This window comes from Mizuhopecten yessoensis, unplaced genomic scaffold (genome assembly GCF_002113885.1).
Source record: "Mizuhopecten yessoensis strain PY_sf001 unplaced genomic scaffold, ASM211388v2 scaffold10659, whole genome shotgun sequence".
Taxonomy (NCBI): Eukaryota; Metazoa; Mollusca; class Bivalvia; order Pectinida; family Pectinidae; genus Mizuhopecten; species Mizuhopecten yessoensis.
Genome location: NW_018408657.1, coordinates 108,907 through 126,534, shown reverse-complemented (window position 1 = coordinate 126,534; position 17,628 = coordinate 108,907). Strand labels below are relative to the sequence as shown.

Genomic DNA, 17,628 nt, shown 5'->3' with positions numbered 1-17,628 from the left:
TAGATAACTGTTGTCATCTAACATGGCTCTGGGGAAACCATTAACACTGGTTCACTACTTGGTTTTATGGCTGGTATAACTATGCATGCTTACATTTTTAAAAGTAAGTTTAATTCTGATAATGTGTGAGATTCCTCTGTAGAGGTGACTCTCAAATTTAACATGAGTCTAGTTAGGATTCCAGACCAGAGTTGCGGCACAGAAAGATTAAAAGTCACATGGGGCTTTGTTAACAAACATGGCAGCCTCTGTTAAGGTACATGACAGCCTCTGTAAAGGTACATGACAGTCCCTGTTAAGGTACATGACAGTCCCTGTTAAGGTACATGACAGCCTCTGTTAAGATACATGACAGCCTCTGTAAAGGTCCATGACAGTCTCTGTAAAGGTACATGACAGTCCCTGTTAAGGTACATGACAGCCTCTGTAAAGGTAAATGACCGTCCCTGTTAAGGTACATGGCAGTCCCTGTTAAGGTCACATGATAGCCTCTGTTAAGGTACATGACAGCCTCTGTAAAGGTACATGACCGTCCCTGTTAAGATACATGACAGTCTCTGTTAAGGTAAATGACCGTCCCTGTTAAGGTACATGACAGTCCCTGTTAAGGTACATGACAGTCCCTGTTAAGGTCACATGACAGTCTCTGTAAAGGTACATGACAGTCCCTGTTAAGGTACATGACAGCCTCTGTAAAGGTAAATGACCGTCCCTGTTAAGGTACATGACCATCCCTGTTAAGGTACATGACAGTTCCTGTTAAGGTACATGACAGTCCCTGTTAAGGTACATGACAGTCCCTGTTAAGGAACAACACAGCCGACTCTGTTAAGGTACATGCCAGTCCCTGTTAAGGTACATGACAGCCGACTCTGTTAAGGTACATGGCAGTCCCTGTTAAGGTCACATGATAGCCTCTGTTAAGGTACATGACAGCCTCTGTTAAGGGACATGACAGCCTACTCTGTTAAGGTACATGACAGTCCCTGTTAAGGAACAACACAGCCGACTCTGTTAAGGTACATGACAGTCCCTGTTAAGGTACACGACAGCTGACTCTGTTATGGTACATGACAGCCTCTGTTAAGGTACATGATAGGCTCTGTTAAGGTACATGACAGCCTCTGTTAAGGTACATGACAGCCTACTCTGTTAAGGTACATGCCAGTCCCTGTTAAGGTACATGACAGCCGACTCTGTTAAGGTACATGACAGTCCCTGTTAAGGTACAAGACAGCTGACTCTGTTATGGTACATGACAGCCTCTGTTAAGGTACATGACAGTCCCTTGTTAAGGTACATGTCAGCCTCTGTTAAGATACAAGACAGCCTACTCTGTTAAGGTACATGACAGTCCCTGTTAAGGTACAAGACAGCCGACTCTGTTAAGGTACATGACAGTCCCTGTTAAGGTACATGACAGCCTCTGTTAAGGTACATGACAGCCTCTGTTATGGTACATTACAGCCTCTGTTAAGGTACATGACAGCCTTCTCTGTTAAGGTACATGACAGCCTACTCTGTTAAGGTACATGACAGTCCCTGTTAAGGTACAACACAGCCTACTCTGTTAAGGTACAACACAGCCTACTCTGTTAAGGTACATGACAGTCCCTGTTAAGGTACATGACAGTCCCTGTTAAGTTACAACACAGCCTACTCTGTTAAGTTACATGACAGCCTTCTCTGTTAAGGTACATGACTGCCTACTCTGTTAAGGTACATGACAGCCTCTGTTAAGATACATGACCGTCCCTGTTAAGGTACATGACAGTCACTGTTTAGGTCACATGACAGTTACTGTTCAGGTAACATGACTACCCATTTAAGTCACATGACAGCCGACTCTGTTAAGGTCACGTAACTGGCTTTGTTAAGGTCAAATGACTGCCGGTTAATGTCACATGACTGCTTGTTAAGGTCACATTACTGCCCCTGTTAAGGTCACATAACAGTCCCTGTTTAAGTCACATGGAACTTTGTAAAGGTCACATAACAACCCCTGTTAAGGTCACATGACTGCCCCTTTAAAAGTTACCTTTACTCTAGAGACCATATCACATCAAACTTCAGCTAGGAGGACTGTTTCACCAACACTTGGACTTGTGACCTCTGTTAAATTGGCCTTTGTCCACGGCGTAATTTACACTGAACTTTGTGCTGAAAACTGTGTTGTATTAACACTATCACTCCTGAATCTTGTTAATTTGAAACCTTTCTCTTTTGCCCCAGGCCCAGACCCTACAGAGGGAGGAGGAGGATGCCATGAGGAGGCTGCTGTCGCTGATTGTACAGGTTAACGTGGAGCTCCAGGACAGACTGCGCTCCATGTTTCTACCGACTGCCCAGCGATGTCACTACATCTTCACTGTCAGAGACCTGTCCACCATATTTAAGTATGTCCTTCATGTTAGTTACCCAAGGATAAACAGTAAACTCTATAAACACTATAGCTTTTGTGTGTATATGTAATGTAGATAAACTTTTAAGCTTCTGTAATGAACCTGGTTGTAATGCTATACTCTGTTGTACAGGAATCTCTGTTTGTCCCTACAATAACCTGGTTGTTATGTTATACTCTGTTGTACAGGAATCTCTGTTTGTCCCAACAATAACCTGGTTGTAATGTTGTACTCTGTTGTACAGGAATCCTTGTTTGTCCCTACAACCTGGTTGTAATGTTATACTCTGATGTACAGGAATCTCTGCTTGTCCCTACAACCTGGTTGTAATGTTATACTCTGTTGTACAGGAATCTCTGTTTGTCCCAACAATAACCTGGTTGTAATGTTGTACTCTGTTGTACAGGAATCCTTGTTTGTCCCTACAACCTGGTTGTAATGTTATACTCTGTTGTACAGGAATCTCTGTTTGTCCCTACAACCTGGTTGTAATGTTATACTATGTTGTACAGGAATCTCTACCTTGTCCCTACAACCTGGTTGTAATGTTATACTCTGTTGTACAGGAATCTCTGTTTGTCCCAACAATAACCTGGTTGTAATGTTGTACTCTGTTGTACAGGAATCCTTGTTTGTCCCTACAACCTGGTTGTAATGTTATACTCTGTTGTACAGGAATCTCTGTTTGTCCCTACAACCTGGTTGTAATGTTATACTATGTTGTACAGGAATCTCTACCTTGTCCCTACAACCTGGTTGTAATGTTATACTCTGTTGTACAGGAATCTCTGTTTGTCCCAACAATAACCTGGTTGTAATGTTGTACTCTGTTGTACAGGAATCCTTGTTTGTCCCTACAACCTGGTTGTAATGTTATACTCTGTTGTACAGGAATCTCTGTTTGTCCCTACAACCTGGTTGTAATGTTATACTATGTTGTACAGGAATCTCTACCTTGTCCCTACAACCTGGTTGTAATGTTATACTCTGTTGTACAGGAATCTCTGTTTGTCCCAACAATAACCTGGTTGTAATGTTGTACTCTGTTGTACAGGAATCCTTGTTTGTCCCTACAACCTGGTTGTAATGTTATACTCTGTTGTACAGGAATCTCTGTTTGTCCCTACAACCTGGTTGTAATGTTATACTATGTTGTACAGGAATCTCTACCTTGTCCCTACAACCTGGTTGTAATGTTATACTCTGTTGTACAGGAATCTCTGTTTGTCCCAACAATAACCTGGTTGTAATGTTGTACTCTGTTGTACAGGAATCCTTGTTTGTCCCTACAACCTGGTTGTAATGTTATACTCTGTTGTACAGGAATCTCTGTTTGTCCCTACAACCTGGTTGCTCTAAGAAGAATGTACTGTTACTGTGGCAACATGAGACGTTCTGGGTATATGGCCATCGTATGGTGCTGGATGTTGATTTCCGGCGATTCAAACAGGCGTTCTCAACAGCTGTCAAAAAGGAGTTTACAGCAGATGAATACGTAAGTAATACCAAAGTCAGCCACACAGACCACCTCCGTTACTACAACCACTGTACATGTCAACCTCTTTTATAATTTACAATATTGAGGTACCACTTAATTTAGTCTAAGGGGAGATCATCTAACCTGTATACATTAATTGTTCTCCCAAATATCACCACTTTACTCTTAAGCCTGTTATTTCAATTCAATTAGATTTTCTTTCTTTTTATATTTAAAATGCTTTAATCTACAAATCATTAATTATATTGGTTATTGTTTTATTTCTTTGGATACGTTACAAGTTACAAAATCGTTGGAGTTTGGCCAATTCCCATGAAAATCTTGTGTTCTATACAGATCCAGCTACTCATTAAGACGCGGCGTCCTTTGTTCAGTAACCTGATAGAACAGGACAGTGGAGTGGTCACCGCTGGTATGATAGACATGCGCCACAGCTCTCAGGTGTCCGAGGAGGACGCACGCACAGATCTTTACAAACCTATATACATTCAGACTGAAGCCAAGGCTCTGATGGAGCGAGGTGTGGAGGAGTACAACAAAATACACCCTCGCATCAAATTAGCCCTGTACAAGGTCAGTGTTAGAAAAACTCCCTCACAGCAAATAAAATCTTCTGGTGTAAATCCTTTGTAAGCTTGATTTTGAACAGTTATGAATTAATCTAATACTAAAGTACAGATTTGTGTTTGTGGTTACAGTCAGTTGTTGAGCAGGTGTGTCGCATTGCGCGTACGATCGCCTCCCCCCATGAGAGTGCCCATATTGTACTGAATGCAGAGGGTTGCCCGGGGCGCTGTACTGTCATTGTGAAGCTGGCTGCCCACCTGTGTGGCTACACTGTACACCAGATCAACCCCTCCTCTATGGGCGCCACAGCAGAGTATAAGATGGATCAATTCAAGGCCGACCTCGTGCAAGGTTACACCCGTGCTGGGTCAAAGGTCAGTATATGTTAAGCAAAAGACTGGATAAATCTGTATTAAAAGTTTAATAAATTTGTTGTCAAGTTTATATAGACCAATGTACAGGTGTAGATAAGGCTCTAGATTTCAGATATTAAGGAAGAACTAAGATGGAACCCCATGTTCCTTTCATATTTAAAGGAGTTGAAGAAACCTCAGTTAATAGGAGGATTTATCTTATGAAAACTTTTATCTTGGTTTCAACATCTGATATTAGCAGACTTAAAACTAGATTTATCTTCGTAACCATTGATGTGACACCAATTGGTGCCAGTCACTCATACAGGGAAGTCTTATTCTACACATCATCAAAAAGGTCTCCCACACATTTAGTCTAGTTTATTCTTATCCATACCCCCCCCCCTACAAACAAATTTTGTAGGATCTATAGGAATCACCCTGTCTGTCCGTCCATCCGTCCATGATCCTTGTAAGCAAACTCCTCCTTAACCATGTGTTGGATAGTACATCATATGTAGATGTGCATAAAAGAGGATTTTGTGATTCCACTGGTTTTCCTAAGGTTATGGTCCTTAAAAGTCTCTGCTCCAGAAACCTTGTAAGCACAGTTTGTTGGATTTTTTTGTTACTTGTAACATTGAAAGTACATCATATGTAAATGTGCATGAAAAGCAATTTGTGATTTTCCCTGTAGTTATGGCCCTTGAAACTTTAATCTCTGCTCAAGAAACACTGTAAGTGTAAGCGGGGGTATATCTCTGTGAGCTTGCTCAGTTTCTCTAGTTGTAACATGGAAAGGACCCCATATTACCTCAGTTCAAATTTTACCTTGACAATTATGATGGTGTTAAATTGAATTCAACATTAAGTACAGCTGTATGGTGACTGAATTTATGAAAGGGGTTCTGTATCTGCTGAAAATGTGATCATAAAAACAGTTTTGTTTCATCTGTTTGCCTTGTTCTATGATACTTCAGAATTGTCACCCATTAAGTGTCCTAGGTACTCTCCTCCTACTCCATCTATGTAAAGTATAATCAACATCATATTGATACAAAAATGTCTATGCAAACTACCTTAAACCTAACATTGCAGTATGATTTTGTTTTTACTAGGTGAACAGCTCCAGCTCTGTATGTAAAACAACTTCACCTATGCATGTTGCCCTTTGTGTTTTATCAGCATACCTTGCACACTATGAGGAGACAATTGTTCCCACCAATATATCCCCGACCCTACTCCCTCACTCCCAAAGTAATTTCCACACTTGTTCCCACCAATATATCCCCGACCCTACCCCCTCACGCCCAAAGTAATCTCCACACTCGTTCCCACCAATATATCCCCGCCCCTACACCCTCACTCCCAGAGTAATCTCCACACTTGTTCCAAGGATGATTCCCCAGCCTCATTGCCAGATTTTATTACTGTACAGTTTTATTCCAACACAGAGTTTATTACCGTTCAGTGTTTTCCCTACACAGGTTTTATTACTGTACAGTGTTAATCCCACACAGAGTTTATTACTCTACAGTGTTATCCCCACACAGAGTTTATAACTGTACAGTGTTATCCCCACAAAGAGTTTATTACTGTACAGGGTTATTCCCACACAGAGTTTCTTACTGTACAGTGTTTTCCTTACCCAGATTTTATTACTGTACAGGGTTTTCCCTTCCCAGATTTTATTACTGTACAGGGTTTTCCCTACACAGATTTTGTTACTGTACAGTGTTATCCCCCCACAGAGTTTATTACTGTATAGTGTTTTCCCCACACAGATTTTATTACTGTAGAGTGTTATCCCCACACAGATGTTATTACTGTACAGTGTTATTCCAACACAGAGTTTATTACTGTCCAGTGTTTTCCCTACACAGAGTTTATTTCTGTACAGTGTTATCCCCACGCAGATTTTATTACTGTACAGGGTTATTCCCACACAGAGTTTACTACTGTACAGTTTTTTCCCTACACAGATTTTATTCCTGTAAAGTGTGATTCCCACACATAGTTTATTACTGTACAGTTTTTTCCCTACACCAATTTTATTACTGTACAGTTTTTTCCCTACACCAATTTTATTACTGTACAGTTTTTTCCCTACACCAATTTTATTACTGTACAGTGTTTTCCTTACCCAGATTTTATTACTGTACAGTGTTTTTCCTACACAGATTTTATTACCGTACAGTGTTATTCCCACACTGAGTTTATTACTGTTCATTGTTTTCCCTACACAGATTTTAGTACTGTACAGTGTTTTCCCTTCACAGATTTTATTACTGTAGAGTGTTATCCCCCCACAGAGTTTATTTCTGTACAGTGTTATTCCCACAAAGAGTTTATTACTGTACAGTGGTTTCACTACACAGATTTTATTACTGCACAGTGTTTTCCCTACACAGAATTTATTACTGTACAGGGTTTTCCCTTCACAGATTTTATTACTGTAGAGTGTTATCCCCACACAGAGTTAGTTATAACTGCCCAGGGTTATCCCCACACAGAGTTTATTTCTGCCCAGGGTTATCCCCACACAGAGATTATTATTGTATAGGGTAATCTCTACACATAGTTTATAACTGTCCATTGTTATCCCCACACAGAGTTTATAACTGTACAGTGTTATCCCCACGCAGATTTTATTACTGTACAGTGTTCTCCCTACACAGATTTTATTCCTGTAAAGTGTGATTCCCACACATAGTTTATTACTGTACAGTTTTTTCCCTACACAGATTTTATTACCGTACAGTGTTATTCCCACACTGAGTTTATTACTGTTCATTGTTTTCCCTACACAGATTTTATTCCTGTACAGTGTTTTCCCTAAACAGCTTTTATTACTGTACAGTGTTTTCCTTACCCAGATTTTATTACTGTACAGGGTTATTCCCACACAGAGTTTACTACTGTACAGTGTTTTCCCTAAACAGATTTTATTACTGTACAGGGTTATTCCCACACAGAGTTTACTACTGTACAGTTTTTTCCCTACACCAATTTTATTACTGTACAGTTTTTTCCCTACACCAATTTTATTACTGTACAGTTTTATTCCCACACAGAGTTTGTTACTGTACAGTGTTTTCCCTAAACAGATTTTATTACTGTACAGGGTTTTCCCTTCACAGATTTTATTACTGTACAGGGTTATTCCCACACAGAGTTTAATACTGTACAGTGTTTTCCCTAAACAGATTTTATTACTGTACAGGGTTATTCCCACACAGAGTTTACTACTGTACAGTGTTATTCCAACACAGAGTTTATTACCGTTCAGTGTTTTCCCTACACAGAATTTATTACTGTACAGGGTTTTCCCTTCCCAGATTTTATTACTGTACAGTGTTTTCCCCACACAGATTTTATTAATGGACAGTGTTATCCCCACACAGAGTTAGTTATAACTGCCCAGGGTTATCCCCACACAGAGTTAGTTATAACTGCCCAGGGTTATCCCCACACAGAGTTTCTTACTGTACAGTGTTTTCCTTACCCAGATTTTATTACTGTACAGTGTTTCCCCTACACAGATTTTATTACTGCACAGTGTTATTCCCACACAGACTTTATTACTGTACAGTCTTATTACCACACAGAGTTTATTACTATACAGTGTTTTCCCTACACACATTTTATTACTGCACAGTGTTATTCCCACACAGACTTTATTACTGTACAGTCTTTTCCCTACAAAGATTTTATTACTGTACAGTTTTTTCCCTACACAGATTTTAGTACTGTACAGTGTTTTCCCTACTCAGATTTTACTACTGTACAGTGTTATTCCTACTCAGAGTTTATTCCTGTACATTGTTATTCCCACACAGAGTTTGTTACTGTACAGTGTTTTCCCCACCCAGATTTTATTACTGTACAGTGTTAATCCCACACAGAGTTTATTACTCTACAGTGTTATCCCCACACAGCGATCATTACTGCCCAGGGTTCTCCCCACACAGAGTTTATTCCTGTACAGTTTTATTCCCACACAGAGTTTGTTACTGTACAGTGTTATCCTCACACAGAGTTTATTACTGCACAGTGTTTTCCCTACACACATTTTATTACTGCACAGTGTTTTCCCTACACAGTTTTTATTACTGTACAGTGTTATTCCCACACAGAGTTTATTACTGCCCAGGGTTATCCCCACACAGAGTTTATACCTGTTCAGTGTTATCCCCACACAGAGATCATTACTGCCCAGGGTTATCCCCACACAGAGTTTATTACTGCCCAGGGTTATCTCCACAGAGTTTATTATTGAACAGTGTTATTATTAATAATAATTCATACATGTCAGGTTCACAGCCCCACTGTATCATACATGTCAGGTTCAAAACCCCACTGTACTGTACATGTCAGGTTCACAGCCCCACTGTATCATACATGTCAGGTTCACAGCCCCACTATCATACATGTCAGGTTCACAGCCCCATTGTACTGTACATGTCAGGTTCACAGCCCCACTGTATCATACATGTCAAGTTCACAGCCCCACTGTATCATACATGTCAAGTTCACAGCCCCACTGTACTGTACATGTCAGGTTCACAGCCCCACTGTACTATACATGTCAGGTTCACAGCCCCACTATCATACATGTCAGGTTCACAGCCCCATTGTACTGTACATGTCAGGTTCACAGCCCCACTGTATCATACATGTCAAGTTCACAGCCCCACTGTATCATACATGTCAAGTTCACAGCCCCACTGTACTGTACATGTCAGGTTCACAGCCCCACTGTACTATACATGTCAGGTTCACAGCCCCACTATCATACATGTCAGGTTCACAGCCCCATTGTACTGTACATGTCAGGTTCACAGCCCCACTGTATCATACATGTCAAGTTCACATCCCCACTGTATCATACATGTCAGGTTCACAGCCCCACTGTACTGTACATGTCAGGTTCACAGCCCCACTGTACCATACATGTCAGGTTCACAGTCCCACTGTACTGTACATGTCAGGTTCACAGCCCTACTGTACCATACATGTCAAATTCACAGCCCCACTGTATCATACATGTCAGGTTCACAGCCCCACTGTATCCTACATGTCAAGTTCACAGCCCCACTGTACCATACATGTCAGGTTCACAGTCCCACTGTACTGTACATGTCAGGTTCACAGCCCCACTGTATCATACATGTCAAGTTCACAGCCCCACTGTACCATATATGTCAAGTTCACAGCCCTACTGTACTGTACATGTCAAGTTCACAGCCCCACTGTACTGTACATGTCAGGTTCACAGCCCTACTGTACTGTACATGTCAAGTTCACAGCCCCACTGTATCATACATGTCAGGTTCACAGCCCCACTGTATCATACATGTCAAGTTCACAGCCCTACTGTATCATACATGTCAAGTTCACAGCCCCACTGTATCATACATGTCAAGTTCACAGCCCCACTGTATCATACATGTCAAGTTCACAGCCCCACTGTATCATACATGTCAAGTTCACAGCCCCACTGTATCATACATGTCAAGTTCACAGCCCCACTGTATCATACATGTCAAGTTCACAGCCCCACTGTATCATACATGTCAGGTTCACAGCCCCACTGTATCATACATGTCAAGTTCACAGCCCCACTGTATCATACATGTCAAGTTCACAGCCCCACTGTATCATACATGTCAAGTTCACAGCCCCACTGTATCATACATGTCAAGTTCACAGCCCCACTGTATCATACATGTCAAGTTCACAGCCCCACTGTATCATACATGTCAAGTTCACAGCCCCACTGTATCATACATGTCAGGTTCACAGCCCCACTGTATCATACATGTCAAGTTCACAGCCCCACTGTATCATACATGTCAAGTTCACAGCCCCACTGTATCATACATGTCAGGTTCACAGCCCCACTGTATCATACATGTCAAGTTCACAGCCCTACTGTATCATACATGTCAAGTTCACAGCCCTACTGTACCATACATTTCAGGTTCACAGCCCCACTGTACCATACATGTCAGGTTCACAGCCCCACTGTATCATACATGTCAGGTTCACAGCCCCACGCATGCCCCTGATTGGTATAGATAGTTAACCTCAGTCTTCTACAATCCTTTCTGTGACACCCATTAAGGACATCAGTTTGTTGCCTGTTGCTAGTTTTATTGGTTTTGTTGCCTATTATTGTATCTTACTGTTTTACACATTAAGTTCAGTTTTAATATTGATAATATGTTTAAATTGGTATATCCTTTATTTTATAGGAAATTTAAATTATACATCTCCTGTGTAATATTTATTTTACATATGAATATTTGAGTTGAATAACATGTTTTTCATAAAATCATATCAATTTAATAGGACTTTTTATGTACATTGATTGTCAAAATTATTATCAGAGAAATCGATTACCACCCAGGAAGTGTTCCTTCCCAGCTTTTTCTGTGTTAGCTATAGCACTTGGTCTTTAAGTTTCAATAATCCATTTATTCAATTTGAAAAAAATATGTTATACAAATTTAGTTTTTTTTTTCTGATGTCAGTACAACACAGGAAAAAACATTTTTGAACCTAAGTTCAATTTTGATGTTGCAAATTTGAAAAGACAAAAAATAAACTATAAACTAAAATGTTTGAAATTATGTCATCTTCTATCATGTTAGAAATGTTCAGTTTGTGCAATGTATATTTAGTGTTCCAGATAGGGTTTGTATGGCATATAATTTAGACTTTTATTGTTTTCTGTTATATGTTGTTATACTTTCATTGACACAGTTTTAAGAGGGAAAAACCCTTTAAAAACAACATTTGATAAACTGATGGTTTTTGACTCGTATACAATCATGTATTACACTTCATTTTTACCTGTATATTACATTTGTCAGCTATACATCATAATTGAAAAAGGATGCTTACAGATTTAGTATGCACTCTTCATGAATGGAGGGACCAATATCACTGAAACATGGCTTCTGTATCCTTAACACATTTCATCCTTGTAAATGTATCAAACAGTTATAAAAATCAGTATGAAGAATGTTTGGTGATACTTTCTCCCTACAGTACCTACAGAGCATATGTACTTCTGATACTCAGAGTAAATACATACAAATCTGTGAAACTTCACAATTCTTCTCTGACTCAGATATGTTTATAATCTGATTTCTCTTTTCAGCCTTTTTGTTGGAAGGAATGTGGAAATATATAAACTAAGAGTTACCATTAGTGATATTTGATGAATGTGTTGTACAGGGTGAAAAGATCCTTTTACTGCTGCATGAGGAGGAACTGCTAGAGGAGGACTTCCTCGTCTACCTCATCGAGTTCATCGTAGGGGGCTCCATCAGTCATCTGTTTACATATGAGGAGCAGACAACTATCATCAACTCCATCAGAACGGAGGTGACACAGGCAGGACTTACTTATACTAGGGACACTGCCTGGAACTTCTTCCTACAGTAAGTCACCAGTACAATATGTATAAGGCTGTAGCTTACGTGAGGCAACACCTCACTTACACCTGTGACACCTCACTTACACCTGTGACACCTCACTTACACCTGTGACACCTCACTTACACCTGCGTCACCTCACTTACACCTGCAACACCTCACTTACACCTGCGCCACCTCACTTACACCTGTGACACCTAACTTACACCTGTGACACCTCGCATACACCTGTGACACCTCACTTACACCTGTGACACCTCACTTACACCTGTGATACCTCACTTACACCTTCGACACCTCACTTACACCTGTGACACCTCACTTACACCTGTGACACCTCACTTACACCTGCGACACCTCACTTACACCTGTGTCACCTAACTTACACCTGTGACACCTAATTTACACTTATGACACCCCACCTGTAAGCAGTAGCTTAGCTACCTATACAGACAAATCTAACCTTTACACATTAGACACTTACTAGTAGCTCATGAGCAGGACACGAAAATCAAGTTGGAAATTTATGCAAATTAGTTTTGTACATGAGCTTCAAGTTAGTTTATGTTAGCAAAGAAAATGCTCACCTCCAATGCACGTGTGCACATAATCCTGTTGAATTAGTTAACAGAAATGTTGCCAGTGTCAGCTTGGATTGGTAGAACTGATTATGGTATTGATTCTTAGCAGCTTTGAATTTACTTACTTGGAACATCTAACAATATTGTAACCATAGGTTTATCCTATCTACCTATCATTGAGATGGCCTGGCTATTTGTGTTACAGGACTGTGAGGAACAACTTCCGTATCTGCCTGATCTCTAGCGACAGTGGTAAAATGTTCCAGCGACGATGCCGAGAGTACCCAGCATTCACCAAGAGTGTAAACTTTATCTGGCTACCTCATTGGTCCAAACTACAGCTGGTGGAACACGCCCTCTACCACCTCAAAGGTCAGTGGTCCCTTCCTCGTTATAGGATTAACTCACTGTTGTAATATGTAGTCAGATTTTGAAAATTTCAGTAGTTCTATCAATTCTCTCGTAATTACTTTGAAATAGCTAAGTGTACGTATATATGTACCAAAGACTTAGTTTATCATTGTTTCATCTTCAAGAAGTTAGGGGCTTTGAATACATCAAATAAACAATACTGTCTGTATTATTTAACTTACCATCAATACAAAACCTAGCTGATAACTTCCCATGTGAAGATACAATATTTAGTAAACCTAATTGGTTAACTTGACCCTAGATGTAAATATGAGTTTGTGTGTTGACCAGATGTGACCTGGATGACAGACATACAAAGAGAAAACATTGCTCACATGCTAGCGTCCATGCACTTGGTGCTTCGTCAGCAGGATGGCCAGGAAAAGGACTCTGGCGAGTATCGTCATATTACCAACACAACCTACGAAAAGTTTGTAGAGAGGTAAGGCCACTACCATCAAAATATCAATAATAATAATAATAATATTTGGAGGTTCTTATATACCGATTTATCACAACCTAGTTCGTAGGTCGTCTCAAATCGGTTCACAAATTATTATCCGTGGTTATAGGGCCTTTGCAACCAGCCAATACCTTTCTCAGCTCCCTGGGGAGCATACAGCCGGAGCTGCCATTTCGGCGCTACCAGCTAGCATTCAACAATTCTAGCACTGCCCAACCATGTGCTCATTTACAGCTGAGTAGACTGGAACAAGCGGAGTAAAGTATCTTGCTCAAAGATACAACACATTGCTGTGCCGTGGCGCGAACCCGCAACCCTTCGGTCACGAGCCCGGCGTCCTACCACTGGACTACCGTGCCTCCTGTGACATCAATGTATAATATAGTAATCAGAATGTGTTATAGGCTGGGTGTTGTATAGTCTAAAGTCATTATAGACAGCTAGGATATTGCTATTGATGTGTAAATGCTTTGCCTCTTTTGACTGTCCTATCAAAGGTGGGTTTCAAATAATATTTCTTTAATATCTAAAATTCATGTGTTCACTGCAGTTGATATAATGTTAAAACCCCTAACATGTATTGATATGTCGACCATTTTAGGTATATTTCCCTAGCTAGCACCAAACACAAGGAGGTGAACGAAGTGCATGAAGCTGTGACTAGTTCACTTAACCAGATACGACGGGAAAATGAGGTTGCTATCAAACTCCGCAAACAACAGGAGCACGAAATGATTGTCCTGGAGGAGAGGAAGGCTGTGAGTAAATTGTCATGAACACCATCTAACGGCCGATCTCATATTCAAACAGCTTTTCTTGTTGTAAATAGATTTGAAATCAATGTTAATTGCAGTAGGAGTGATATGAATAAACATGTATGGTACTACTGTTTCTGTCCAGTTTATAGACACTAATGGGAATGAAACCGGAACAGAGACAAATCTTCATTAGAAACCGTCACATGGAAACCGTTTTTGTGGCATTGTTGCTTTTGCCATTTTGGCTGTACAAGTAATGTGCAAACTCAGCACATCATTTTCTAGTCAAGAATCACTCCATACAAAACTCTAAACTGTCAATTTATTGCACAAATATATAGAGCAATTTATGTGGTGAGGTCCTGGACAAATGGCATTAACATTAGGAAAACACCATGGTAACCTTAATGTTCATCATCTGATGTTTTATTCTTCAGGGCACTATCAAGATTCTGTCACAGATTGGTCAGGACACAGCCATCACAGAACAGCAGATCAAGGTTGTCAAGGCCCAGCTCGACAAAATCTCTAAACTCAAGAAGGTTAGTATACTTCTGTCTCCCTTTTCAAAATCTCTAAACTCAAGGTCAGTATACATCTGTCTCCCTTGTCAAAATCTCTAAACTCAAGGCCAGTATACATCTGTCTCCCTGGTCAAAATCTCTAAACTCAAGGTCAGTAAACATCTGTCTCCCTGGTCAAAATCTCTAAACTCAAGGCCAGTATACTTCAAAATCCTTGAACTCAAGGTCAGTATACATCTGTCTCCTTGTCAACATCTCTAAACTCAAGGTCAGTATACATCTATCTCCCTGGTCAACATCTCTAAACTCGCGGTCAGTATACATCTGTCTCCTTGTCAACATCTCTAAACTCGAGGTCAGTATACATCTGTCTCCCTTGACAACATCTCTAAACTCAAGGCCAGGATACATCTGTCTCCCTGGTCGAAATCTCTAAACTCGAGGTCAGTATACATCTGTCTCCCTGGTCGAAATCTCTAAACTCGAGGTCAGTATACATCTGTCTCCCTGGCCAACATCTCTAAACTCAAGGTCAGTATGCATCTGTCTCCCTGGTCAACATCTCTAAACTCAAGGCCAGGATACATCTGTCTCCCTGGTCAGAAGGTCTAAACTCAAGGCCAGTATACATCTGTCTTCCTGGTCAAAATCTCTAAACTCAAGGTCAGTATACATCTGTCTCCCTGGTCAACATCTCTAAACTCAAGGCCAGTATACGTCAAAATCCTTGAACTCAAGGTCAGTATACATTCATCTCAAACAATATTTGTTGTTTATTTAAATTCATGAATAATGAATCAAAAGAATTTTCCATTTTAGTGAAGTTTTAACAAGATTTAGATGATTACACAACTTTTGCTGGTCTCTCTTACTTATAAATCAATATAGAAAATGGATTTCCTGATATTTTGTTGCTGATTTGTAGTTACTACCAGAGTACCAGGTGGCCCACGAGCGAGCTGTGTACAAGGCCATCGCCATTGTGGCTGACACCAAGAAAGTTGTTCAAAGCATGAACAGTGAGAAACTGGCCGAGCTTCGAGGCATGAACAAACCTATCATAGATATAGAGGACCTGATGACAGCAGTTATCATGATTTGTAAGTGTGGTACTGGGATCACCAGATCTGCAAGTTTTGGTTTTTGTTTGTTTTTTATTTTTCTTAAATATTGGATGCAAATAATTGTTCAAGAACATAAACAATTTTGTAAAAAAAACACAATAATGTATAAAACATGTTTGTGTTACAGTAAAGACACCCTCTGCTGATCTAACATGGCAGAAGGGAGCTAAACGTCAGATGGCTAACCTTGAGAGGTAAGTTTGGGTTCTGTGGCCTCATTGACTCTGAATGTTATCTGGAGTCCCATTGACTCTGAATGTTATCTGGAGTCTAATTGATTCTGAACGTTATCTGGAGACTCATTGACTCTGAACCTTATCTGGAGTCTCATTGACTCTGAACCTTATCTGGAGTCTAATTTATTCTGAACGTTATCTAGAGTCTCATTGACTCTGTACCTTATCTGGAGTCTCATTGACTCTGAACCTTATCTGGAGTCTCATTGACTCTGAACCTTATCTGGAGACTAATTTATTCTGAACGTTATCTAGAGTCTCATTGACTCTGAACCTTATCTGGAGTCTAATTGATTCTGAACGTTATCTAGAGTCTCATTGACTCTGAACCTTATCTGGAGTGTCATTGATTCTGGACCTTATCTGGAGTCTCATTGTCTCTGAACCTTATCTGGAGTCTCATTGATTCTGGACCTTATCTGGAGTCTAATTGACTCTGAACCTTATCTGGAGCCTCATTGACTCTGAACCTTATCTGGAGACTCATTGACTCTGGACCTTATCTGGAGACTCATTGACTCTGGACCTTATCTGGAGTCTCATTGACTCTAAATGTTATCTGGAGTCTCATTGACTCTGAACCTTATCAGTAAAGACACCCTCTGCTGATCTAACATGGCAGAAGGGAGCTAAACGTCAGATGGCTAACCTGGAGAGGTAAGTTTGGGTTCTGTGGCCTCATTGACTCTGGACCTTATCTGGAGTCTCATTGACTCTAAATGTTATCTGGAGTCTAATTGATTCTGAACGTTATCTGGAGTCTAATTGATTCTGAACGTTATCTGGAGTCTCATTGATTCTGAACCTTATCTGGAGTCTTATTGACTCTGAACCTTATCTGGAGTCTTATTGACTCGGAACCTTATCTGGAGTCTCATTGATTCTAGACCTTATCTGGAGTCTCATTGATTCTGGACCTTATCTGGAGTCTCATTGATTCTAGACCTTATCTGGAGTCTCATTGACTCTGGACCTTATCTGGAGTCTCATTGTCTCTGAACCTTATCTGGAGTCTCATTGACTCTGGACCTTATCTGGAGTCTCATTGACTCTGAACCTTATCTGGAGTCTCATTGTCTCTGAACCTTATCTGGAGTCTTATTGATTCTGGACCTTATCTGGAGTCTCATTGACTCTGGACCTTATCTGGAGTCTCATTGACTCTGAACATTATCTTGAACAACTTGATAAATTGAGGTATATATAATGTTTTTGTTATATTATGTAAAAAATTCATCTGGTAATCACAAAAAGGGGGTCCACAAG

At 40.3% G+C, this 17,628-nt stretch overlaps 1 protein-coding gene across 5 annotated transcripts in view; it reads left to right on the top strand.

Annotated features, from left to right (window-relative positions):
- LOC110461766 (dynein beta chain, flagellar outer arm-like) overlaps window positions 1–17,628 on the top strand; it is a 202,081-nt gene that overhangs the window by 108,207 nt on the left and 76,246 nt on the right. For 3 of the 5 annotated variants that reach the window (XM_021515407.1, XM_021515403.1, XM_021515405.1), the window contains 12 exons: window positions 2,233–2,396; window positions 3,726–3,897; window positions 4,237–4,473; window positions 4,599–4,841; window positions 5,939–5,956; window positions 12,066–12,271; window positions 13,052–13,218; window positions 13,549–13,699; window positions 14,322–14,478; window positions 14,916–15,020; window positions 15,928–16,102; window positions 16,254–16,320. In XM_021515407.1, coding sequence (XP_021371082.1) covers window positions 2,233–2,396; window positions 3,726–3,897; window positions 4,237–4,473; window positions 4,599–4,841; window positions 5,939–5,956; window positions 12,066–12,271; window positions 13,052–13,218; window positions 13,549–13,699; window positions 14,322–14,478; window positions 14,916–15,020; window positions 15,928–16,102; window positions 16,254–16,320 — 1,862 coding nt within the window. The remainder of the gene's footprint in view (window positions 1–2,232; window positions 2,397–3,725; window positions 3,898–4,236; window positions 4,474–4,598; window positions 4,842–5,938; window positions 5,957–12,065; window positions 12,272–13,051; window positions 13,219–13,548; window positions 13,700–14,321; window positions 14,479–14,915; window positions 15,021–15,927; window positions 16,103–16,253; window positions 16,321–17,628) is intronic. The other 2 variants (XM_021515406.1, XM_021515404.1) reach the window with 1 other exon arrangement.